This window comes from Coenobita brevimanus, chromosome 31, assembly GCF_032717465.1.
Source record: "Coenobita brevimanus isolate Jiangsu-jjx chromosome 31, ASM3271746v2, whole genome shotgun sequence".
NCBI lineage: Eukaryota > Metazoa > Arthropoda > Malacostraca > Decapoda > Coenobitidae > Coenobita > Coenobita brevimanus.
Genome location: NC_136984.1, coordinates 30,449,007 through 30,475,156, shown reverse-complemented (window position 1 = coordinate 30,475,156; position 26,150 = coordinate 30,449,007). Strand labels below are relative to the sequence as shown.

At 41.8% G+C, this 26,150-nt stretch overlaps 1 protein-coding gene across 1 annotated transcript in view; it reads right to left on the bottom strand.

The window, feature by feature from the left end:
- Positions 1-2,577: 2,577 nt before the first annotated feature.
- The window catches only part of LOC145395535 (very long chain fatty acid elongase 4-like), a 96,605-nt gene continuing 73,032 nt past the window's right edge, over positions 2,578-26,150 (bottom strand). Inside the window, exons 5-9 of the mRNA XM_080269143.1 lie at positions 22,077-22,248; positions 17,278-17,405; positions 11,347-11,496; positions 5,324-5,449; positions 2,578-3,040 (exon numbers count right to left, since the gene is read on the bottom strand). Coding sequence (XP_080125269.1) covers positions 2,939-3,040; positions 5,324-5,449; positions 11,347-11,496; positions 17,278-17,405; positions 22,077-22,248 — 678 coding nt within the window. The 3' untranslated portion in view covers positions 2,578-2,938. The remainder of the gene's footprint in view (positions 3,041-5,323; positions 5,450-11,346; positions 11,497-17,277; positions 17,406-22,076; positions 22,249-26,150) is intronic.

The window sequence follows — 26,150 nt, the reverse complement described above, 5'->3', positions numbered from 1 at the left end:
CACTGTATAAATTTGTACATAAATAGAAAATGAATGCATATGACTACCCTGGGTTCCCAGTTTAGTCTCGGACGTATGTGGGGCCATTTCGGACGCTCTGGGGCTTTTAAAAAAATGTTCTTTCAGTACAAAAATAATGCCACTCCCTGACAAAATAAGCTAATGAATATAATGAGATATGAACACAACAGCAATTTTATTTTTTTCCTTGGTTTAAATAAAACATATTAGAACACATGTAGATAAGATAAATCTAGCTACAAACCTTAGTACTGTATATGGAACAATCATTTCTTGACTAATAATTTCGTTTTTGGAAGACTGATGGATTATAAGTTACAGGTTATATTTAACATGATTATTTGGCTTTACCAGTTTCTTGCTTGCCTTTTCCACTATGATAAGGACCTTGATCTCCACCAGTTCTTTTCTTAAATGTTCGAGTCATTGGGTGACCTTATTTAAACAGGTAGTACCATAAAAGCTCAAGAGTATACCTGTAAATGATACATATGAACCCAATTACACACAGTATCCACATCTGGCAAATTATAAGCAATTGTACATTGTAAAAAGTGTTACTTTTTCGTTCATACTCCCCCTGTCCGAATTCACCCCATGTCCGAACTGACTCCAATTTGCATTAAAATTTTAAAAATTTCATTAAATGCCCAGTTAAGAGATTAATTGAGAAGATAACGCCAATTACTTACTTTGCACTTTCACACTACGCATGAAAGTACATCCGGGCACCGAAGATTTTCCTGCATCTATTCATTAACATTTCTGCCAAAGAAAGTTTGCCAATGTTACATATTTTATTCTTTTTACATATGTTTGCTTTTTAGTATATATTTGGTATGTGTCACGTGATATATTAAGTATCTTTATACACGAAAGTACAGTAAAGAATTACAAACAATTGGGAGCAAACAGATTTCTAATATGTTTATTCATTAATTATTAATTAATTTAAACAACTTTTTATTGCAATAATATCCGAATTCGCCCCGAGTCCGAATTCACCCCAGTTTACGGTAGCAGTAAGTCTATCTATCTATCTATTGCCAGACACCATAATCCCGTAAAGGGTGGCCATTTGACACTGAGTTAGTTGTTTTACAGGAAGGTGCACCAACCCTCCACCAACCCACTTGTTGACACGTAGGGAGCATGTATGGTTTGGTTATATGGTTACCACCCAGCGTTGTAAATGGTTTCTTGGCTTACAGGAAACCATTTGGCTTGTCACTCAATGTAAAGCCACATGTAAAGGAAAGAAAAGCAATAAGAAGTGACAGGAAAGATGGGAGAAATAGGAAGAGAGGAGGGCATGCACAGAAAAAGAATGATAACAGCTAAGGAAGTAGGCAGCACTATAACAAGTGAGTGGATGATGGTCGCCACCACCTACCACAATAATAATAATAATAATAATAATAATAATAATAATTCCAGTATGCTAAAGAGATCATTTGAATACACAACACTTATTATTATTATTATTATTATTATGATTATTATCATTATTATATTATTATTATTATTATTATTATTATTATTGAAATACACCTTAGCTCTGCAACACCTCTACATCCTTCCCATAGCACTTCTTCGTGACTAGCATCATATTTTAGTGTTAATATAATACATCCTCTCCATAGCACTTCTTCGTGACTAGCATCATATTCTAGTGTTAATATAATACATCCTCTCCATAGCACTTCTTCGTGACTAGCATCATATTCTAGTGTTAATATAATACATCCTTCCCATAGCACTTCTTCGTGACTAGCATCATATTCTAGTGTTAATATAATACATCCTCTCCATAGCACTTCTTCGTGACTAGCATCATACTCTAGTGTTAATACATCCTTTCCATAGCACTTCTTTGTGACTAGCATCATATTCTAGTGTTATTATAATACATCCTTTCCACAGCACTTCTTCGTGACTAGCATCATATTGTAGTATTAATATAATACATCCTCTCCATAGCACTTCTTCGTGACTAGCATCATTTTCTAGTGTTAATATAATACATTCTTTCCATAGCACTTCTTCGTGACTAGCATTCAAGATGGAGAGATGGCAATTTTAGGCCAAGTTAGAGTGACATCATCATCATCATCATCATCACTGTCATCATTATTACCACCACCATCATGATCATCATCGTCGTCATCCTCATCATAATCTCCACCATCACCATCATCATTACCATCATCACCAGAGAGAGAGAGAGAGAGAGAGAATAACACTAAATTGCACATCACAAAGTTATAAAAATCACTGTTATCACTACATGTATAAAAACCACTAAGATTGGCAGCAACACAGGCCATGTGCTGCCAAACTGGCCTTGTTATGTTATGCTGCCAAACTGGCCTTGTTATGCTGCCAAACTGGCCTTGTTATGTTATGCTGCCAAACTGGCCTTGTTATGCTGCCAAACTGGCCTTGTTATGTTATGCTGCCAAACTGGCCTTGTTATGCTGCCAAACTGGCCTTGTTATGCTGCCAAACTGGCCTTGTTATGTTATGCTGCCAAACTGGCCTTGTTATGTTATGCTGCCAAACTGGCCTTGTTATGCTGCCAAACTGGCCTTGTTATGCTGCCAAACTGGCCTTGTTCTGCTGCCAAACTGGCCTTGTTATGCTGCCAAATTCACTCCCACACTGGCCTTGTTCAGCTCCCCAGCCTTGTTATGCTCCCAAATTCACTCCCACACTGGCCTTGTTCAGCTCCCCGGCCTTGTTATGCTCCCAAATTCACTCCTACACTGGCCTTGTTCAGCTCCCTGGCTTTGTTATGCTCCCAAATTCACTCCTACACTGGCCTTGTTCAGCTCCCTGGCCTTGTTATGCTCCCAAATTCACTCCCACACTGGCCTTGTTCAGCTCCCCAGCCTTGTTATGCTCCCAAATGGCCTCGTTAGGAGTCGTAGCGGGACCGCCCCTCTCGTCTGGCCGCTCCCCTGCTCTGCCTGGGACTGCGGCCGCCTCCACCCTTCCGCCCAGACCCGCCCTTTCCACCCTGCAAAGTTATTACCAAATTTTAGCCATATTTTACGCATACTTTAGGTATACTTTAGGCATATTTTAGGCATACTTTAGGTATATTTTAGGCATACTAAAGGTATACTTTAGGCATATTTTAGGTATATTTTACATACTTTAGGCATATTTTAGGTATATTTTAAGTATATTTTAGACATATTTTAGGCATATTTCAGGTATATTTTAGGTATATTGTAAGCATAATTTGACATATTTTAAGTATACTTTAGGTATATATTAAGCATACTTTAGGTATATTTCAGGCATACTTTAGGCATATTTTAGGTATACTTTAGGCACATTTTAGGTATATTTTAGGCATACTGTAAGCATACTTAGGCATATTTTAGGTATATTTTAGGCATACTGTAAGCATACTTAGGCATATTTTAGGCATACTTAAGGCATACTTTTGGATATATAAAGAGTAAACTCTCAATATCCGTGGTTGCAATATCCGGGGCTGCGTGTTTGGCTCTATCAGTGCAATATCCGGTGAGATTATGCAACATCCGGCAACGAAATGGGATGTGACTGGCGGTTGTGTGCAATATCCTACACTGAGGCATATCAACCAGCGCTGTATTACTGTATTACTGTACTGTATCATTACTGTATTACTGTACTGTATCATTACTGTATTACTGTACTGTATCATTACTGTATTACTGTACTGTATCATTACTGTATTACTGTACTGTATCATTACTGTATTACTGCACTGTATCATTACTGTATTACTGCACTGTATCATTACTGTATTACTGTACTGTATCATTACTGTATTACTGTACTGTATCATTACTGTATTACTGTACTGTATCATTACTGTATTACTGTACTGTATCATTACTGTATTACTGTACTGTATCATTACTGTATTGTATTTTAGGCTTAGTTTTCATCTTGTACTCATGGCAAAGTTTTTAGGACAGAGGCTTGAGACGGACAGTAACACAATATCCGGCTCAACGCCCAATGTTGAGCCCATGGGGGGGTACTAGGCAATATCCGGCATTTTGCTTTATCCGGCATAGGGATGGCTGAATTACAACAGATAATTGAGGGTTTACTGTATGGGGAGAGTGGATAAAGTGGATGAATGTATGGTGGAAGTGAAGGGAAAGTTAAAGAAGGAGTGGAAGAGCAAGGGTGGAAGGATGAGTGGAAGAGCAAGGGTGGAAGGATGAATGGAAGAGCAAGGGTGGAAGGATGAGTGGAAGAGCAAGGGTGGAAGGATGAGTGGAAGAGCAAGGGTGGAAGGATGAATGGAAGAGCAAGGGTGGAAGGATGAGTGGAAGAGCAAGGGTGGAAGGATGAGTGGAAGAGCAAGGGTGGAAGGATGAGTGGAAGAGCAAGGGTGGAAGGATGAGTGGAAGAGCAAGGGTGGAAGGATGAGTGGAAGAAGGAGTGGAAGAAAGTATGGTGGAAATAAAGAAAAAATTAAAGATGAGAGTGGAAGAGCGAGAATGGAAGGCGTGGAAGGATATACTGATGTTGTATGCTGATGATTTGGTGTTGACTGCAGAGAATGAAAGGCAGGCGGAGGAAAGATTTAGGAAGTGGAGAGATGGTATGGAGAGACAGAGGAAAGATTTAGGAAGTGGAGAGATGGTATGGAGAGACGGAGGAAAGATTTAGGAAGTGGAGAGATGGTTTGGGGCACAAGGGCTTAAGGGTAAATGCAGATAAAAGAAAAGTGATGGTATCTAGGGCTGGTGGCGGTACTGTCAAAGATGAGGGAGAGTGGCCATGTGCAGTTTGCTACAAGGGCGTGGGAAGTAATTCCATCTTGTGCGGTGTTTGTGATAAGTGGGTGCATAAGAGATGTAGTGGTATTAGAGGTAGTCTGCAAGATAATGCAGTGTTTTTGATAAGTGGGTGCATAAGAGATGTAGTGGTATTAGAGGTAGACTGCAAGATAATGCAGTGTTTGTGATAAGTGGGTGCATAAGAGATGTAGTGGTATTAGAGGTAAACTGCAAGATAATGCAGTGTTTGTGATAAGTGGGTGAATAAGAGATGTAGTGGTATTAGAGGTAGACTGCAAGATAATGCTGATTTCATGTGTGTGGTGTGTCGGGGAGAGATGTAAAGGACCTGGGATGAGGTCATTGAATGTGACGTCAGGGATAAGGCACTGAATAGGGAGGCTGCCAGAGATCAAGCAGCACGGAGAGCCAGCATTAGGTGATCAAGGCCGACACATACAAGGACGATGGAGTCTGTACAAAGGACAGCAAACCCAAGCCAACTTTACCTGTGTGTCGTGGTGTGGCCTGCCGTTGGCTGAGTGTTGTTTGGCCACCAGTCCATTAGGCACGGCACCATTGCTGCCACCTTGGGCTGGCCCACCATTTTTACTGCCCTTCTGCTTCTTCTGGTGCTGCGGAGACAGAGACGCTGCTAGAGACTGAGCAGTGTGGGAGCAAAATATATCATCTTTATTAAATGATATGTCTGAATGGACAGGCTGCCAGAGATCAAGCAGCAGGGAGAGGTCAAATATATTACCTTTGATAGCTGATATGTCTGAATGGAGAGGCTGCCAGAGTTCAAGCAGCAAGCAGAGGTCAAATATATTACCTTTGATAGCTGATATGTCTGAATGAAAAGGCTGCCTGAGATCAAGCAGGATGGAGGGAGGCAAAACATACCCTCCTTATTAACTGATATATCTGAATGGAGAGGCTGCCAGAGATCAAGCAGCATGGAGAGCCGCCATTAGGTGACCAAGGCTGATGCATGCAAGCAGGTTGAAAGCTTTATAAATGATACAAATAATAATAATAATAATAATAATAATAATAATAATAACAATCATCATCATCATCCGGACCGCCTTTCCCACCCAAGGGCAGGGTGAGGAGTAGCAATGTCCAGACAGCACAAACTTGCCCAATCCAATAGGCCACACTTCCATCCACTCATCATTCAAGCCCACGGAATCCTGGCTCTACTGGATAAGCCAAAAACATTCACCACGTTCTGTAGCTTCACATAAACATATCAGGTTGAGTCAATAAAATAATAATAAAAAAATAATATTAATAATAATAACAATAATAATAAAAAATAACAATAATAATAATAATAATAATACAATATTAATAATCCACCCATCCATTCAGCCATCATCGAATCCCGTGTTGCCCCATGAGGAGCGTAGGAGCCCGGGGCTAGGCAGTTGGTTCTGACATTTAAGATGAGTGACTAGCCTCACTCATCCCTGAGTGGCATTACGTGAGCAATAAACCCCAACCACCCCTTGGATATAAACCTTCACCGGCTCAATCCGATTGGAGCGCAATAATTACCCACTAAACCACCAGGCGCCAAAATTTGGTTATGTGGTTACCACCCAGCGTAGTAAATGGTTTCCTGGTGTACAGGAAACCATTTGACTTGTCACTCAGTGTAGAGTCACACACAGGCAGAAGGAGGAGGAAAGAATGAAGGAAAGAAAGACAGAAGAGGGAGTGTAAAGTCACACACAGGCAGAAGGAAGAGGAAAGAATGAAGGAAAGAAAGACAGAAGAGGGAGTGTAAAGTCACCCACAGGCAGAAGGAAGAGGAAAGAATGAAGGAAAGAAAGACAGAAGAGGGAGTGTAAAGTCACCCACAGGCAGAAGGAAGAGGAAAGAAAGACAGAAGGGGGACTGTAGAGTCACCCACAGGCAGAAGGAAGAGGCAAGAATGAAGGAAAGACAAAGAGGGAGTGTAAAGTCACTTGTAATAATAATAAATAATGATAACAGTGGTAGGTGGGGGTGCTCACCATCCACTCACTCAATATAGTGCTGCTTTCAGGTGTCTGCCCTTTCCTCTCCTTCCTTCTTTCCTTCCATCCTCTTCTGTCTTTCTTTCCTTCATTCTTTCCTCTTCCTTCTGCCTATGTGTGACTTTACACTCCCTCTTCTGTCTTTCTTTCCTTCATTCTTTCCTCCTTCTGCCTGTGGGTGACTCTACACTGAGTGACAAGTCAAATGGTTTCCATAACACCAAATTATGGCGCCTGGTGGTTTAGTGGGCAATTAACCCTTTCTTTACTGAAAATGTGTTTTGATGTACCCCCGTACATCGCCAGTAAACACCCGTGAGACACCGGAACCGCTACCGTGGTATGCTGGTATACCTCTAATGATTGGCAGCTTATGGGCCTCAGGGTAGCCCGGTAAGGCTGTTTCTGAGGACCTCATGTTAGCAACAGCTCTGTGTTTTGATAACAAAGACTATGACGAAGTTCTGATGAATTCTGACATCATAAGATACGTCATGACTGAGTTGCAGTGGCACCAATGGCTTGCTCACTCATCTGTGATGTAACCTCTTTTAGACCAATCATTATTTTATTTATAATTTCTACTACAGATATCGTACTATATTTTCTGCTGACATACGGCAAAATTTACACCCCTTGGCCTGCCTGAGAGAGTCAGTTACCACGCACTTGACCACGAGAGAGGGTGTACAGGATATTTTTCTCTCATGGCGTCTCTGGCAGATTCCAATAGTGACGAGTTTATTCCTCATGAGGATACTTATTTAGATGTATCAGATGATGATGCAGCAGTGTCTGATGTGTCAGTAGATGACTGTGATCCTGAAAATGATAGTGAAGTTGATGTGAGTGAGGAGGAGGAGGAAATTAGTAGCGAGCTTAGTGACGCTGCACTCCCGGCAACAAGTGGGTCAAGGTCGCCATCACCATCTCGTGTGTCCACACAGTTCATGCTCAGCTTACAAGGTAAATAAATAATCCATCCATCTGTGCAGGACATTTTTTTCAAGCCAGTTTGTACAATACTTACCTGGGTAACAGTACTTTAGCATAGGATATGTAAACTTACATACCGTAATTATTTATTTTATACCGTATTTCGCGGCATGTAAGACGCACTTTTTTGTCTCAGTTACCTTAAAATATCCCCTTGCGTCCTGCACGCTAGACTAAGGCAGGTTAGTTTGGCTCCATTGAGAAGAAACTCTTATAAAGATGATCATCTCACTGCTTAGCAACCACAGGTGTTTTCTACAGAATGCAGACTTGATTTTATTTTTAAAAATAATATACACTAGTGTGTATATACAGCAGATTTAAGAAACACGCGAGATCAGAAACACACAAAACTTTCGCGGGTTTGTTTACAGCTCAACTGGCTAACATCGTGAAGATATTTAGCAGTTTAGCAATTTAGCAGTTTAGCATCCGCACTATTCTAGCAAGCTAACGTACATGATCACTGGTGAACTGTCTGCTAACCTTCTGAAAGCAATCATGACCACTTTGCTTGCCATCCATTCACTAACTAGCAAAGCAATCATACTGGAGAGATGCTGGCTAGTGAAACTGCCAAGTCATCAAAACAGACTTTCATCACGTATGGAAATTCAGTAACCCGTATTAGGTCAGTTACTTTTGTGACATTTTGTGAGTGTATATATGCAGCAGATATTAAAACACACAGGTTCAAGAACACAAAGCATTCACGGTTTGTTTTCAGCTCAACTGGCCAATACCATCAAGGGGTTTAGCGGTTTAGCAACTTAGCAGTTTAGTGTCTAGCGTACACCCTACTCTAGCAAGCTAACATGCTCACTGGTGAACTGTCTGCTAACCTTCTGAAAGGCAATCATAACCACTTTGCTTGCCATCCACTTACTAACTAGCAAAGCAGTCATACTGGAGAGATGCTGGCAAGCGAACCTGACAAGTCATCAGAATTGATTTTTTTTGCATATGGAAATTCAATCACCCTCATATGGTTGGCTTCTCTTAGTGACATTTTGTTTCATGCCTGACAAGAGTATCATAGAAGTGAACAGTCTTATTATACCAATAGCGAAAAACAGGAAAAACAGTTGTAACGTTAAACAGTACTGCCTGAAGTTACAGCTTCACTTTTTCAGCCAAGTGAAGTACTTTAGCAATGTCTATGCAAATCAGGGCACACCCAATTACAGTATTTTGTTATGAAAATAGGATAAAATTCACTGAGTAGCATAACTGATGCAATATCTGAAATAGCAGTGCCTGATGGGCATTCATATCAGCGTCCTTTCTGCTGTATTCTTAGCAGACGAAGCGATCAGAATGATTGACAACGTTCATTCTCTGCTTATCTGCTGCCTAAGCAAAGCTCTCATGATCGGCAATGGGGATCATTTAGGCCGTAACGTCCAAATTGGTTAGGTTAGGTTAGGTTGTAAAGTCGTTTGCCATTTTGGACGTTACGGCCGAAACGACCAGAATCCTAAGGTGTAGGTGAGAGTTTGGTGTGGGTGTAGTTAAGGAACTAGGAGTGGGAAGAGTCAGGCTAGGGAACTGATAATCCGCTTATTATAATCCCTTCAGCCCAGCAATGTATTTTATAGGGTAGTTTATTCATGCTTGCCATATGATTTTATTCAGTTCAGGAAACATGTACTGAGGAGGTTAATGTGGGCTGTATCAAATGCCCCAAGTCTGAATATCACCTGTGCTCAGTTAAAACGATTGCCAAGTTAAAGTCGTATGAAGTGTGGTATAAGCAATTCAATGGATGGTATTGAGGACCATTTACTGTATGAGAGTGACAGTGAAACAGTGATGATGACCATGGTGATGACTTCCAGTGATGCTTCAGGACTTGGGGAAAGTAGTGATGAATTCTCAGGATTTGAAGACGAGTGAAATTTTCACCATGTCAGTAATATGAAGTGAATATAGGTTTTAGGTGATCATGACAGATGCAACCATGGAAAATTTAGGATCAATGGTGCTGTACACCTTTAGTCTTGCACTGACGATGTTTGGATGAATAAATTGTTTGAGATGTTTCATGTCCTTAAGTGATGATATTTATATTGAACAACCAAATACATTTTGATGTTTTTGGCATATAATAAAGCCACTGGGTACTCCAAAACTGACTGATGTAAATGTTTCAGAGGTGAGCAAATGTTGCATGTGGTGTGTGCGTGTGTGTGTGTACCATAGCAACTAGGAGGCAGCAGTGTTAAGACCAAAAATGGATGTTTTCACAGTACTCGAATGTTTTGAGATGGATGTCTGTTTTTAGCAAATTCTGGTAAGAGAAATATGCATTTTTAATTGTCGATGCTGCAAGGAAAACAGCTGATAGTAAGGGAGTGATACTGGGAGCAGAGGGTAGAGACAGTTGTCTAGCGCTTGGGATGCAGCAGTGTTGCTAAGGAATAGTTTCACCATTCTCGACCGATTTATTTTTGGATATAGCTGATTAATATTCTTGTGTATGTTATTTATGCAGAGTATGGTGATATTGGAAGGATTTATGTAAGACAGAAGAGGACGGTAAGGTGTAATAAACAAAATAAATCACTTAGGAAAAGGTGTTAGGGACCTTTATGCAGAGTATGGTGATACTGGAAGGATTTATGTAACACAGAAGAGGACAGTAAGGTGTATTAAACAAAATAAATCACTTAGGAAAAGGTGTTAGGGAGCTTTATGCAAGTATGGTGATACTGGAAGGATTTATGTAACACAGAAGAGGACAGTATGGTGTAATAAAGAAAATAAATCACTTAGGAAAAGGTGTTAGGGAGCTTTATGCAGAGTATGGTGATATTGGAAGGAATTATGTAACACAAGAGGACAGTAAGGTGTAATAAAAAAAATAAATAAATCACTCAGGAAAAGGTGTTAGGGTGTGGAAGGTGAGAAGTGTGAACGTTGGAGGTAGGGTTGTGAGAGGCAGACCAAAAAAGACCTGAGACAAGGTCGTAGAATGTGACCTCAGGGATAAGGCACTGAATAGGGAGGCTGCCAGAGATCAAGTGAAAAATAGGTTAGGAAAAGGTGTTAGGGAGCTTCTTACGTAAAACTGGCCAAATAGCAGAGTTAATGTGCTCGTGTACAGTATGATGTAAGAAGCAAATATAAGTACATTAGGATAGGGTGTTAGGAAGAATGAGTAGGTTAGAGAAAGGCATTAGGGAGAGTACTAACCTTGAGTCTATAACCATGTACATAAAACTGACCAAATAGCAGAATAAATGTGATAAGGTACAGTAAGATGTAATAGTGTAATAGAGAAAATAAGCAGGTTAGGAAAGGGTGCTAGGGAGAATGAGTAGGTTAGGAAAAGGCATTAGGGAGAGTACTAACCTTGAGTCTGTAAGCTTGTACATAACACTGTCCAGAGAGCAGGAAAAATGTGCTAATGTACAGTACGATGTAACAAGCAAAAATAATTACATTACGAATGGGTGTTAGGGAGAATAAGTAGGTTAGAGAAAGATGTTAAGGAGAGTACTAACCTTGAGTCTGTAAGCTTGTACATAAAACTGGCCGAACAGCAGAATAAATGTACTCATGTACAGTACTAGCGCGTACTGCATCCAGAGAGGGAAGTTACAACCCACGATGATTGCTCTCACTCCCAATACCCCCGCACTGCTGAACTGGATCTGCCAATATACCATTATTATTATTATTATTATTATTATTATTTCTATTGTTACTATTATTATTATCATCACCATCATCATGCCAGCTATAACTCCCTGTGTGCAGTAAAGTACCATTCAGTCCAGCCTCACCATCCGTGGGTGGGCCATTCACAGGTTGGCATATTTGTGTATTGTTAGGGTAAATAATGTCAAGTCTTGCCAGGCAGCTGTTTGCTGCTGTGCACAGCATCAGCTGTTGCTGCTGGTTCATAAGTGATTGCTGTGCATGTTTGGTGTGGCAAATACTGTGCTGTGCAGTTACACTGTACACATATATGCTGTTCAGCACAGCACTTGGTATTTCACAACACAAATCACCCACTCTTTACCACCACTAACAGCTGGCTTGTGACTGGCTGCCAGGCCAGGCTGGCGTGCCTTATTATCTGCCTACCTGACGTCTTTCTGCCTAGGCCATTGGCTGCCAGGCCAGGCTGGCGTGCCTTATTATCTGCCTACGTGATGTCTTTCTGCCTAGGCTATTGGCTGCCAGGCCAGGCTGGCGTGCCGTATTATCTGCCTACCTGACGTCTTTCTGCCTAGGCTATGGGCTGGTCAGCGGGGCCAGCCAGTGCTGTGTCACACTCCTGCTGTCTCAGTTCAGCTCACATGCTATCAGGGCAGCGGCTCAGCGGCACAACAAAGTGATGTCGCTGCAACATACAGTGACATCACTGAACAGGCTGTGTGAGCAGCACATGTTGCTGGCTACTGTGTTACATTTTGGTGTACACAAGAGCACCCTGTGTTACACCATGGCAGGGCTCAGTACACTACACTACACTGTACCCACAACGGTTTATGTATCATGCTGTACTGTGTTTTTAGCAAGTACACTACACTACAATACAGTACACTACACTACAGTACACTACACTACAGTACACTACACTACAGTACACTACACTACACTACAGTACACTACACTACACTACAGTACACTACACTACACTACACTACACTACAGTACACTACACTACACTACACTACACTACAGTACAATACACTACACTACACTACAGTACACTACACTACACTACACTACACTACACTACAGTACACTACACTACACTACAGTACACTACACTTCACTACAGTACACTACACAACACTACACTACAGTACACTACACTACACTACACTACAGTACACTACAGTACAGTACAGTACAGTACACTACACTACACTACAGTACACTACAGTACAGTACACTACACTACACTACACTACAGTACACTACACTACACTACACTACACTACACTACAGTACACTACACTACACTACACTACACTACAGTACACTACAGTACACTACACTACACTACACTACACTACACTACACTACAGTACACTAAACTACACTACACTACACTACACTACACTACAGTACACTACACTACACTACACTACACTACACTACAGTACACTACACTACAGTACATTACAGTACACTACACTACAGTACACTACACTACAGTACACTACACTACAGTACATTACACTACACTACAGTACACTACACAACACTACACTACAGTACACTACACTACACTACAGTACACTACACTGCACTACACTACAGTACACTACACTACACTACACTACAGTACAGTACACTACACTACACTACAGTACACTACAGTACAGTACACTACACTACACTACAGTACACTACACTACAGTACACTACACTACACTACACTACACTACACTACACTACAGTACACTACACTACACTACAGTACACTACAGTACACTACACTACACTACAGTACACTACAGTACACTACACTACACTACAGTACACTACAGTACACTACACTACACTACACTACACTACATTACAGTACACTACACTACAGTACACTACAGTACACTACACTACAGTACACTACACTACAGTACACTACACTACACTACAGTACACTACACTACAGTACAGTACAGTACACTACACTACAGTACACTACACTACACTACAGTACACTACACTACAGTACACTACACTACACTACAGTACACTACACTACAGTACACTACACTACACTACAGTACAGTACAGTACACTACAGTACACTACACTACACTACACTACACTACAGTACAGTACAGTACACTACACTACACTACACTGTACCCACAACGGTTTAAGTATCATGCTGTACTGTGTTTTTAGCAAGTACACTACACTACAGTACAGTACAGTACACTACACTACACTACAGTACACTACACTACACTACACTACAGTACACTACACTACACTACACTACAGTACACTACACTACAGTACACTACAGTACACTACACTACACTACAGTACACTACAGTACACTACACTACAGTACACTACACTACACTACACTACAGTACACTACACTACACTACACTACACTACAGTACACTACACTACACTGTACCCACAACAGTTTATGTATCATGCTGTACTGTGTTTTTAGCAAGTACACTACACTACACTACAGTACACTACAGTACAGTACAGTATAGTACAGTACAGTGTATGATAGTATAATGTGTTTGTAGTGTTACTGTGCTATACAGTACATGTACAGTTGTACTAGTGGCTGTGTTGAATGCCAATAGTACAGTACATGTACAGTGTATGACAGTGTAGTGTGTTTGTAGTATTACTGTGCTATACAGTACAGTACAGTGTATGATAGTGTAGTGTGTTTGTAGTGTTACTGTGCTATACAGTACAGTACAGTGTATGATAGTGTAGTGTGTTTGTAGTGTTACTGTGCTATACAGTACATGTACAGTGTATGATAGTGTAGTGTGTTTGTAGTATTACTGTGCTATACAGTACATGTACAGTGTATGATAGTGTAGTGTGTTTGTAGTATTACTGTGCTATACAGTACATGTACAGGTGTACTAGTGCTTGTGTGGGTAATGCCAATAGTACAGTACATGTACAGTGTATGAGAGTGTAGTGTGGTTGTAGTATTACTGTGCTATACAGTACATGTACAGGTGTACTAGTGGCTGTGTGGGTAATGCCAACACTAAACACTCCAACCACACATTTAGCCACATGGTACCCAACAATCCTGGTTTTCACCCACTGGCGACAGTGGATGCTACCTAACCCATGACAATAGTGGCGGTTGACTGTAGGTAGGTAGGCAGGTAGACTGGTAGGTTGACAAGCAGACAGACAGGCAGATAGATAGGCAGACAGATAGAAAGATGGCCAGACCAATAAATCTCTACAGTACAGATACCAGGTATAAGTACAGCAGCCTACCCGTATCGCTGACCGCCTTGGAGACAGTTCCAACATACTTGACCTCTTCCTTACAACTAATCCTTCTGCTTACACTCTTAATCTTTTCTCTCCGTTGGGCTCCTCCGATCACAACCTTATTACCTTAACCTGTCCTATCGCTCCGGTACGGCCTGCGGACCCTCCAAAAAAAAGTCGTCTCTGGCACTTTGGAGCTGCGGATTGGAAGGTCCTCAGGCAGTATTTCTTTGATTTTCCCTGGAATGATTATTGCTTCCATGGCCGGGAGCCATCTGAGTGTGCCATGCACATTACAGAGGTTTTTCTCTCGGGCATGGAAGCATACATTCCTTTCTCATATCCTTTGACTAATGCAAGAAAGCCTTGGTTTAATCACGCTTGTTCTAATGCTGTCCGCAACAAGGAGAGGGCCTATAAAAGGTACCAGAGCCAACCCACCCCTGAATCACATCTTTTTTATGTTTTTGCCCGGAATCGAGCTAAGTCTATTCTTTGCTCTGCTAAAAATAATTTCATCCATACTAAATGCTCTCAACTCCCCAACTCAGATTCTTCCCGCTCCTACTGGCACTTTGCCAAAAACCTTTCTAACAACTTTACCTCATCATCCATCACACCTCTTTTCTACTCTGATGGCTCTGTAGCTATTTCTTCTACTATAAAGCAGATCTCTTTGCTCAGACTTTCTCCTCCAATTCCACCTTAGACGATTCCAGTCCTGTTCCTCCATCACTTCCCCCCTCTGACTTCCTCATGGCTGACATTAAAATTTCTTCAGCTGATGTATTTTCTGCCATCACTGGCCTGAATACTAACAAGGCATATGGGCCTGATGGAGTCCCTCCTGTTGTCCTCAAGAACTGTGCTTCTGTGCTTACACCCTGCCTAGGCAAACTCTTTCGCCTTTGTCTGTCAACTCGTACCTTTCCTTCATGCTGGAAGTTTGCTCTCATTCAGCCAGTCCCAAAGAAGGGTGACCATTCCCAACCCTCTAACTATCATCCAATTGCTTTAACATCCTTTATCTCAAAAGTTTTCAAGTCAATTCTTAACAGAAAAATTTTGAAGCATCTTTCCTATCACAACCTTCTTTCTGATCATCAGTATGCATTCCGTCAGGGACGCTCCACTGGCAATCTTCTCACCCACCTTTCAGACTCCTGGTCATTCTCCTTTCGGGACTTTGGCGAAAGCTTTGCCATTATACTTGACATCTCAAAGGCTTTTGATCGAATCTGGCATAAATCTTTAATTTCCAAACTCCCCTCTTACGGTTTCCATCCTTCTATCTGTGCCTTCACCTATAGCTTCCTTTCTGGTCATTCTATAGCTGCTGTTGTAGATGGCCATTGATCTTCTCCAAGATCTATCAACAGTGGTGTTCCTTGGGGCTCTGTCCTATCACCAACTCTCTTCCTTTTATTCATCAATAACCTTCTAAGCTGTACATCTAACCCTATCCACTCATACGCTGATGATTCCACCCTTCACTTTTCCATTCGGTTCCCACAACGTCCATCTCAACAGTTACTTCAACCAACAAGGGATGAGGCTATGGCACACCTAATGTCTGACTTGGCTCGTATCTCTGACTGGGGTAAAAATAATCTTGTTGTTTTTAATGCATCAAAGACTCTGTTTGCACACCTATCAACGCGACAAAATCTTCCACAGGTATACCCCTAATGTTTAATAATATCCAGCTTAATCCTGCATCATCCTTGAACATGCTTGGGGTTTCACTCACTCGGGACTTATCTTGGAAAGATCATATTACATCTCTTGTAAAATCTGCTTCCAAGAGATTAGGTGTGCTAAGCCGACTCCGTACCTTCTTTACCCCTGCACAGTTGTTGACTCTATACATGGGTTTTATTCGTCCCTGTGTAGCGTACAACTCTCACGTGTGGGGAGGCTCCCCACATACAGCTCTTCTCAATAGGGTGGATGCAAAGGCTTTTCGTCTCATTAACTCTCCTCCTCTTACTGACTCCCTTCAACCTCTGTCTCTTCGCTGCATTGTTGCCTCTTATCTCTTTTCTATCGCTACTTCAATGGTCACTGCTCCTCTGAACTGTCTGCATGCATCCCTCCACCTCTATGACGGGCGCGTAGCACCCGTCTAGCAACAAACTCTCATCCCTTTTCTGTCCATCTCTCAAATGCAAGAGTTAACCATTACTCCCAGTCCTTCATTTATGGAACAGGTCAACTCTGGAACTGTCTCCCTCTGTCTGTATTTCCTTCTTCCTATGATCTCCAGTCTTTCAAACACACTGTGTCCAGGCATCTCCATGAACAGATCTTGAATTTTGCTCTCTTTTGTATTGTTTTTATTTTTTTCTTGGAGGGAACTGTTTTGCGGGCTCAGCCTTTAGATCCTTCTTCCTCGCAAAAAAAAAAAAAAATAGATAAATGGATAGATGGGTAGATAGATAGAACAAATTAACTGAGACAGACAGACTCACCAACTGAATGCAAGTAATGTGCTTCTTCCACCATAAGTACTTCTGTACACTTGGTCCCAGCGCTGACAGGCCGTAATACGCGTACATTAGTACATGTACAAAGCTGTTCATCATGGCTGCCAAGAATGCTGAAAGGCACAACAATTATTATTATTATTATTATTATTATTATTATTATTATTACCAGAGAAGGCAAAGATGGGTAAAATATGTGAAGTACATAAAAAATATTTTTTTTTAATAACACACTGTTTTTTTAAACAAAAAAATAAAGCTAAATTATGGTTTCTGGCAGAGGTGTACCTAAAATGGCCTAAATAGCAACCTATTTATCTGATCTCTGGTGCTGACTGACAGGACAGCGTCTTACACACCAAAACTGTGAACCAAATCATGGTTACAAACTGCCTGTACAATGGTTCAGCACTCTGAGCTATAAGTAGTTTTTAATACTGTTTTGTATACAGGTGTGGAGCCAGAATTTCAGTTCAGGGGGAATCGTTAGCTAATTCAAAAAGTTAATCATACGCTGCTTTCCGTTTGTTCATTTTTTCAGCTGTGTGTACTTAATATCAGTGTATGGCTTGCTGATAGTGATCAACTGATCATTCAGTATTATATAAGGCTATTGCTTTGAAATGTCAATAGATCTCAAGGGAAATCCCCCCGTCCCCCCCTGGGTGCAGGATTGGTGGTGTATCGTTTCTGCTTTTGTTTTCCTGAATTTTGCATGGAAATAAAGCATTGGTGAAAACCACATTTATGGAAGACTGCATTGCACACAATCACCTACGCCAACAACACAACATACACTCTTTGAGAGCTCTGTGGGAAGGCCCAGTCTCGGCCATGGCCTTCCTAAGGGACTTGGGGCTGTTCGGCCAGACTGCCTAGGGAACAACTACTACTACTACTACCACATTTATTTTAGTTTTTCCATCACATACTTTGGTGAAACTACATAACATAAAAAAGAAACTAAAATGGCCTAAATAACATTTCTTTCTGATCTCTGATCATCACTATCATCATTATCCATCCATCATCCAATCCTGTGTTGCCCCATGAGGAGCGTAGGAGCCCGTGGCTAGGCAAGTTGGTCCTGACATTTAAGATGAGAGTGACCACCCTCACTCATCTCTGAGTGGCATTACGTGAGCAATAAACCCCAACCACCCCTTGGATATAACCCTGTACCAGCTCAATCCGATTGGAGTGCCTTCATTACCCACTAAACCATCAGGTGCCATAATTTGGTGTTATGGTTACCACCCAGCATAGTAAATGGTTTCCTGGTGTACGGGAAACCATTTGGCTTGTTGCTCAGTGTAAAGTCACCCACAGGGAGAAGGAAGAGGAAAGAATGAAAGAAAGAAAGACAGAAGAGGGAGTGTAAAGTCACCCATAGGCAGAAGGAAGAGGAGAGAAGGAAGAAAGAAGAGGAATGAAGGAAGAGAGGAAAGGGCAGACACCCAAAGCAGCACTACATCGAGTGAGTGGATGGTGAGTGCCCCCACCTACCACTAAATAATAATAATCAATCAATCAATCAATCAATCAATCAATCATTTCCTGTGGCACCCTCGGGGATGCATAGGGCCTCGATGAACTCACACCACCACATCCTATCTTGAGCTAACTCCTCAAGATCTCCCCAACACTCATCTCCAGCTTCCCGTCTCATTGTCCTCACCCACGTCTCTTTTGGCCTTCCTCTACCTCTCCTACCAAGTGCCACCCACCCTGGTGTACCTCGTACTTTTCCCTGTCTCCTATACACATGTCCTAGCCACTTCCATCGTGAGAATCTAACATATTCATCGATCGGCTGCACTCCCGTTATTTCTAATTCTACTATTTGGTATCCTTTCCCACCACTTAACTCCTAATATTCTTCTAAGTGCTTTATTTTCAAACACCAAGAATTTATTTTCCATAGTCACTGTGCTGTACCAAGACTCGTGTCCATAAATTAAGATACTCATAATCATTACCTTATAAAGTTTGATTTTTGTATGCACAGAGAAATTGTTATTATTCCAAATATTTTTAAGCATTCCCATTGCCTGATTAGCCTTCTTTAACCTTTCCTCGAATTCAAAGTTCAAAGAACCATCCTTGGCTAAATAAGTACCTAAATATTTAAACCTATCAACTTGCTTTACAACCATACCTCCAATTACACATTCCTGCTCATTTTCCATATTCATATTGATTATTTCAGTTTTTCCACAATTAATAACCAAACCCACCTTGCGACCTTCACTCACCAAACAGTCCAACACTCTCTGCATCTCTTCTGGCCCATCACAAATCAAAACTATATCATCTGCATAATCTAAATCCAAAAGTTTCCTGTTCTCTCCCCAAAGTATACCTGCACCGGTTTCTGTTCCAACGCGTTTCATAATGTAATCAATGACTAATATAAATAGTAAAGGCGATAGAACACCACCTTGAATTACTCCGGACTTGACTTCAAACGAATCACTCAGACAACCATCAACCATCACTTTACAAAATGTGTCCTCATGCATGTTCATAATGACCCTCACAAACTCCTCTGGTATTCCATAATGTCTCATGATCTTCCCCATAGTCTCTCTCGAAACACTATCAAAAGCCTTTTCAAAATCAACAAAACAAAGACTTAACGGTACTCTCATTTCATTAACTTGCTGCATCAAATGCCTAACTATGAAGATCTGATCATTGCAACCACGTCCCTTTCTAAAACCAGCCTGTTCATCCCTCAGAATACCCTCAACCACCAGCTCCAACCTATTTAACAACACTCTACTGAAAACTTTCAAAGCTATCGGTGACAAAGAGATTCCCTTCCAATTACCACATTCACTCAGGTCTCCCTTCTTCGGAACTTTAACAATTACACCATTCTTCCAAACTGATGGTAGTAACCCCGTCACCCATATCTTATTGAATAGCTTGGTCAAGATCATTATTAATCTATCCCCCTCCACTTTAAACATTTCCGGAAATAAACCATCCTCCCCTGGTGCCTTATTATTCTTTAACTGTTTTACTGCTTTCTCCACTTCTGCAAGCCTCAACTCTCCTGTTTCTATATTTAAATCTTCCTGAGCAGACGGTATATCCTCTTCTGGTGGTATTGGTCTATTAAGAACTGTCTCAAAATGCTCTTTCCATCTATTTTTAATATCTCCATCTTTGGTCAATAAATTTTCTTCCCTGTCTCTAACTGGTATTTCCTTGCGTTTACCTGCATTACCACTCAGTTCTCTAATCGATTCATATGCTATTCTTTGACTCTGTCCATCATTTTTGTTTATTAAGATATAATTTTTTGATATAATTTTTGTTTATTAAGATATAATAATTACTAATAATTACTAATAATAATTATAATGATGGTAATGATGATAATGATAATAATAATAATAACAATATTAATAAAGTGGTAGGTGGGGGCGCTCACCATCCACTCACTCAATGTAGTGCTGCTCTCGGGTGTCTGCCCTTTCCTCTCCTTCCTTCTTTCCTTCCATCCTCTGTCTTTCTTTCCTTCATTCTTTCCTCTTCCTTCTGCCTGTGGGTGACTTTACACTCCCTCTTCTGTCTTTTTTTCCTTCATTCTTTCCTCTTCCTTCTGCCTGTGGGCGATTTTACACTGAGTGACAAGCCAAACAGTTTCCTGTACACCAGGAAACCATTTACTATGCTGAGTGGTAACCATATAACCAAATTATGGCACCTAGTGCTTAAGTGGGTAATTAAGGCACTCCAATTGGATTGAGCCAGTGAAGGTTTATATCCAGGGGGTGGTTGGGGTTTACTGCTTATGTAATGCCACTCAGGGATGAATGAGGCTGGTCACTCCCATCTTAAATGTCAGGACCAACTTGCCTAGCCCCGGGCTCCTACACTCCTCATGGGGCAACACAGGATTGGATTGGATGGATGGATGGACTAGAATATGATGCTAGTCACGAAGAAGTGCTATGGAAAGGATGTATTATATTAACACTAGAATATGATGCTAGTCACGAAGAAGTGCTATGGAAAGGATGCATTATATTAACACTAGAATATGATGCTAGTCACGAAGAAGTGCTATGGAAAGGATGTATTATATTAACACTAGAATATGATGCTATTCACGAGGAAGTGCTATGGAAAGGATGTATTATATTAACACTAGAATATGATGCTAGTCAAGAAGAAGTGCTATGGAAAAGATGTATTATATTAACACTAGAATATGATGCTAGTCAAGAAGAAGCGCTATGGAAAAGATGTATTATATTAACACTAGAATATGATGCTAGTCACGAAGAAGTGCTATGGAAAGGATGTATTATATTAACACCAGAGTATAATGCTAGTCACAAAGAAGTGCTATGGAAAGGATGTATTATATTAACACCAGAATATGACGCTAGTCACAAAGAAGTGCTATGGGAAGGATGTATTATATTATTAACACTAGAATATGATGCTAGTCACAAAGAGGTGCTATGGAAAGGACGTACAGCTGTAGTATTGTCTTTTTCTGCCACTGAGCTACGTGAAATAAGCTGCAAAAGGACGAAAATCTGGGCCAAGTTAAGGTGAATGGAGTATAGCTAACAATGTACATTAGGGCAGGGCAGGGGTGGGACGGGATGGAAAGGGAAGGGAAGGGAAGGGAAGAGAAGAGAAGGGAAGGGAAGGGAAGGGAAGGGAGGGAAGGGAAGAGAAGAGAAGAGAAGAGAAGGGAAGGGAGGGAAGGGAAGGGAAGGGAAACAGCTCCACTCTAAAACACTACTTCTTCCACTCACATGATCCGCCTGCCACCCACTTCACCCCAATCCACCACAGGAAGAACATGGTGGAGTGGTGGTAGATGTGGAGGAACGTAAGCTGGTTGTTCTTCTTGCGTACGATGAAGAACACAGTGTCGGCGAACTCCACGAGCTTGGATATGTAGTACCACCATAACGCAGCGGCTATCTGTAACACAGGCAGGCTGAGGCAGGCAGGCAGGGGAGGGGAAAGAAATGAAATGCAAGGAAAGGAAAGGGAGAGAAAAAGAAAGGAAGGGAAAAGAAAGGGCAGGGCAGGGCAGGGCAGGGAAGGGCAGGACAGGGAAGGGCAGGGCAGGGAAGGGAAGGGCAGGGCAGGGAAGGGAAGGGAAGGGAAGGGAAGGGAAGGGAAGGGCAGGGCAAGACAGAGGACAGGGCAGGGAAGGGCAAGGCAGGAAAGGGAAGGGAATGGAAGGGCAGTAGGTGGATACCCAAAACATCTGAAGGCACCTTTTGTGGCCAAGGCATCTTTACAAGTCACCTTTTCCCAAACGGCCCACACTCCAAAGCCCCTCTAGGTGCAGCCATCTTTGAAAACAGTCCCATTAGCGCCCTAGAGGAGAGGCGGGTCACAGCTGCCCCAGCGGTGGAAAGGCACCTTTGACACACAACAACAACTGTAGATGATGTGTGTAGTGCTGCTCACTCCTGTTTATATGAATTACTGTTTTATTTCTTTCTCTGGAGTTTTCTTTTTTTTTATGCAGGGAAGAAGGAACCAAAGGCCAGGAACAAGCAAACCGTTCCTTCCAAGAAAAAAGAAAACAATACAAGAAAGCCAGATTCATGATCTGTTCATTTTGAGATGCCTTGACACACTGCATTTGAGACTGGAGATCATAGGATGTAGGAAATACAGACAGAGGGAGACAGTTCCAGAGTTGATCTGTTGCATACATGAAGGACTGGGAGTAATGGTTAACTTTTGCATTAGAGTTGGACAGAGGGAGACAGTTCCAGAGTTGACCTGTTGCATACATGAAGGACTGGGAGTAATGGTTAACTCTTGCATTAGAGAGTTGGACAGAAAAAGGATAAGAGTTTGTTGCTAGACACATGGCATGGTTTGCATCAAGAGTAGCAAGATATCATATATTATTAATAATGAAGTAAATGGGAAAACATGTGGTATGTGGAGACAGTCAACTCAGCGGTAGAGACACTTACTGTTGATGCTGCTTCATCAGTACTATCTATCTATCTATCTATTGCCAGATGCCATACTCCCATAAGGGGTGGCCACAAACAAATCACCTCCATGTCACCCTGTCCCCTGCCATTTCACTGCCCTGCTCCCAGCTCACACACCCCTCTCTCATATACCTCTCCACTCCATCTTTCCATCTCATCCTTGGCCTCCCCTTCCCTCTCCCCCCCTCCACCTCATTCACATACACTCTCCTAGTTAGTGTCTCACTCTCCATCCTCTCCACATGACCAAACCACCTCAATGTGTTTCTCCTAATGCTTCCTATCACATCCACATCCACAACACAATGCTCCTTCACTTCCTCATTTGTCAGTCTGTCTCTCCGTGTAACTCCACATGTACCTCACTCACACTCTCCTAGTTAGTCTCTCACATGCCATCCTCTCCACATGGCCAAACCATCTCAGTGTGTTTCTCCTAACACTTCCTATCATATCCACATCCACACCACAACACTCCCTCATTTCTTGAATACATGTAGGCATAATACGATAATTGATGCTGTACCAATGTGTGGCTAATGATACACTTGTTTGTTCAGTACAGTACATACAGGTACTATATTCAGTGATATGGTGAGGATGGAGTGCCACGTGGAGAGGATGGAGAGTGATTGACTAACGAGGACAGTGTATGTGAGCAAGGTGGAGGAGGGTGGAGAGTGAGGGGGAAGCCAAGGATAAGATGGAGGGATGGAGTGGAGAGGAATATGAGAGAGGGGGGTGTGAGCTGAGAGCAGGGCAGTAAAATGGCAGGGGACAGGGTGACATGTTAGTGATTTATCTGTGGCTACCCCTTATGGGATTAAGGCGTCTGGCATTAGACAGATAGACTTGGTTACGATAACTTACACAAAGCATAATCTAAATTAATCTCATATAAGCCAACCAAACCATAACCTGAGATCATCCTGATCTAAAAATCCCTTTCTCAGACAGACTACGGATTTCACCAAAAGACTATTTTCTCAGATTTCCTGTAACATTATAGGCTACAACTTACTGCTTCATGTTGTTAAGTGAGCACAGGTATACACCGGTTTAATGATGCAATTGGTTAGGTAAAACCCATCGTTAGGCGGGGTATCGTATATCGTGGTACTATTAACATGTCAAGTATAGGGATGCATTTACCAGCCTTGGATTTCCCCCCCCCCCCAAACCAAGTGCACAACCCACCCAAATGAGTCCAAAAACAAGTGTAAAGCCAATCTAAATGGCCTAACAGCTGTCAAGGAAGCTAACCTAAGCCTAACACCTGTAAATAACTCACTAAAACCAACAAATAAAATCTGAAAATCATCAAATATGTCTGGAAAAAATCAAGCTTAGTAAACTGTACCCCAAAATGACAATGTTCACCCCACCTATGGCTAAAACACATTAATCTAAGTCTAAAAACCGTTTATAAATCAACCTAAACAAACAATTTTAGTCTAAAATATCAAAATCGATAAAAAAATAAAATAAAAACCCATCATTAAACTGGGGTTTGGCCATCGTTAGGTGGGGTATGGTGGTACCACCCCCATCGTTAAGCCGGGGTATTGCATCTAGGGGTATCGTATATCAAGGTACTGTATACCTGTATTGCCAGTCAGACACCATAATCGGGTAAGGGGTGGGGGTTTGTCTTTGAGTTAGTTGTTTTACGGGGAGGGGCACTAACCCTCCGCCAACCCACTTGTTGACACGCAGGGAAGATAAAAGATACAATTAACAATACAGACAATCATGAAAAAGTCTATCTATCTATATAGCTATTTCCGGACGCCTTAATCCCGTAAGGGGTGGCCACAAACAAATCGCCTCCATGTTGCCCTGTCCCCTGCCATTTCACTGCCCTCCCCCCCTCACACCCCCCTCCCTCATATACTTCTCCACTCCATCCCTCCATCTCATCCTCAGTCTCCCCCTCCACTTCACTCACATATACTCTCCTTGTTAGTCTCTCACTCGAACTTTGGCTTGGCTGGCACAGGTGATTTTTTATTTGGTCAGTCAGGGAGGGGGAGGCCGAGGATGAGATGGAGGGATGGAGTGGAGAGGTGTATGAGAGAGGGGGGTGTGAGCTGGGAGCAGGGCAGTGAAATGGCAGGGGACAGGGCAACATGGAGGTGATTTGTTTGTGGCCACCCCTTACAGGATTAAGGCATCTGGCAATAGAGATAGACTTTTCACCCTTAACATCCCTGAGTTTTAAGCCAAATCCTCACTGTGTCGGTCTCTCTGTCTTTCTATCTATGTATATCTATCTATCTGTCTGTCTGTCTGTCACTCTACTGTATCTATCTGTGTCTCTCCCTGTTTGTTGGTCTGTGTCTATCTATCTATATCTATCTATCTATCTATCTGTCTCCGTCTGTCTGTCTGTCTGCAGGTGCAAATATAATAACCGAAATGAAACTTAATCACTGGTCTGGCTGGGATTCAATCTCAGGTCCTCGCACTCCACAGGCACGCACATTACCACTGAGCCACAGAGAGGATCCTCGCTTTGTCTCTAAGCAACGCGGGCTTTTATACACCCCATTACACAAAGGCCGCCTACAGTAACATGCAACAGCGGAAAACCCATCCATAATACTACTACTACTAATAATAATGATAATAATAATAATCTATCTATCTATCTATTGCTGGACGCCACAATCCCGTAAGGGGTGGCCATTTGACATTGACTTGTTTTACAGGGAGGGGCACTAACCCTCCACCAACCCACTTGTTGACATGTAGGGAACATGAATGGGTTAGTGATATTGTTACCACCCAGCATTGTAAATGGTTTCTTGGCTTACAGGAAACCATTTGGCTCGTCACTCAATGTAAAGCCACCTGTAA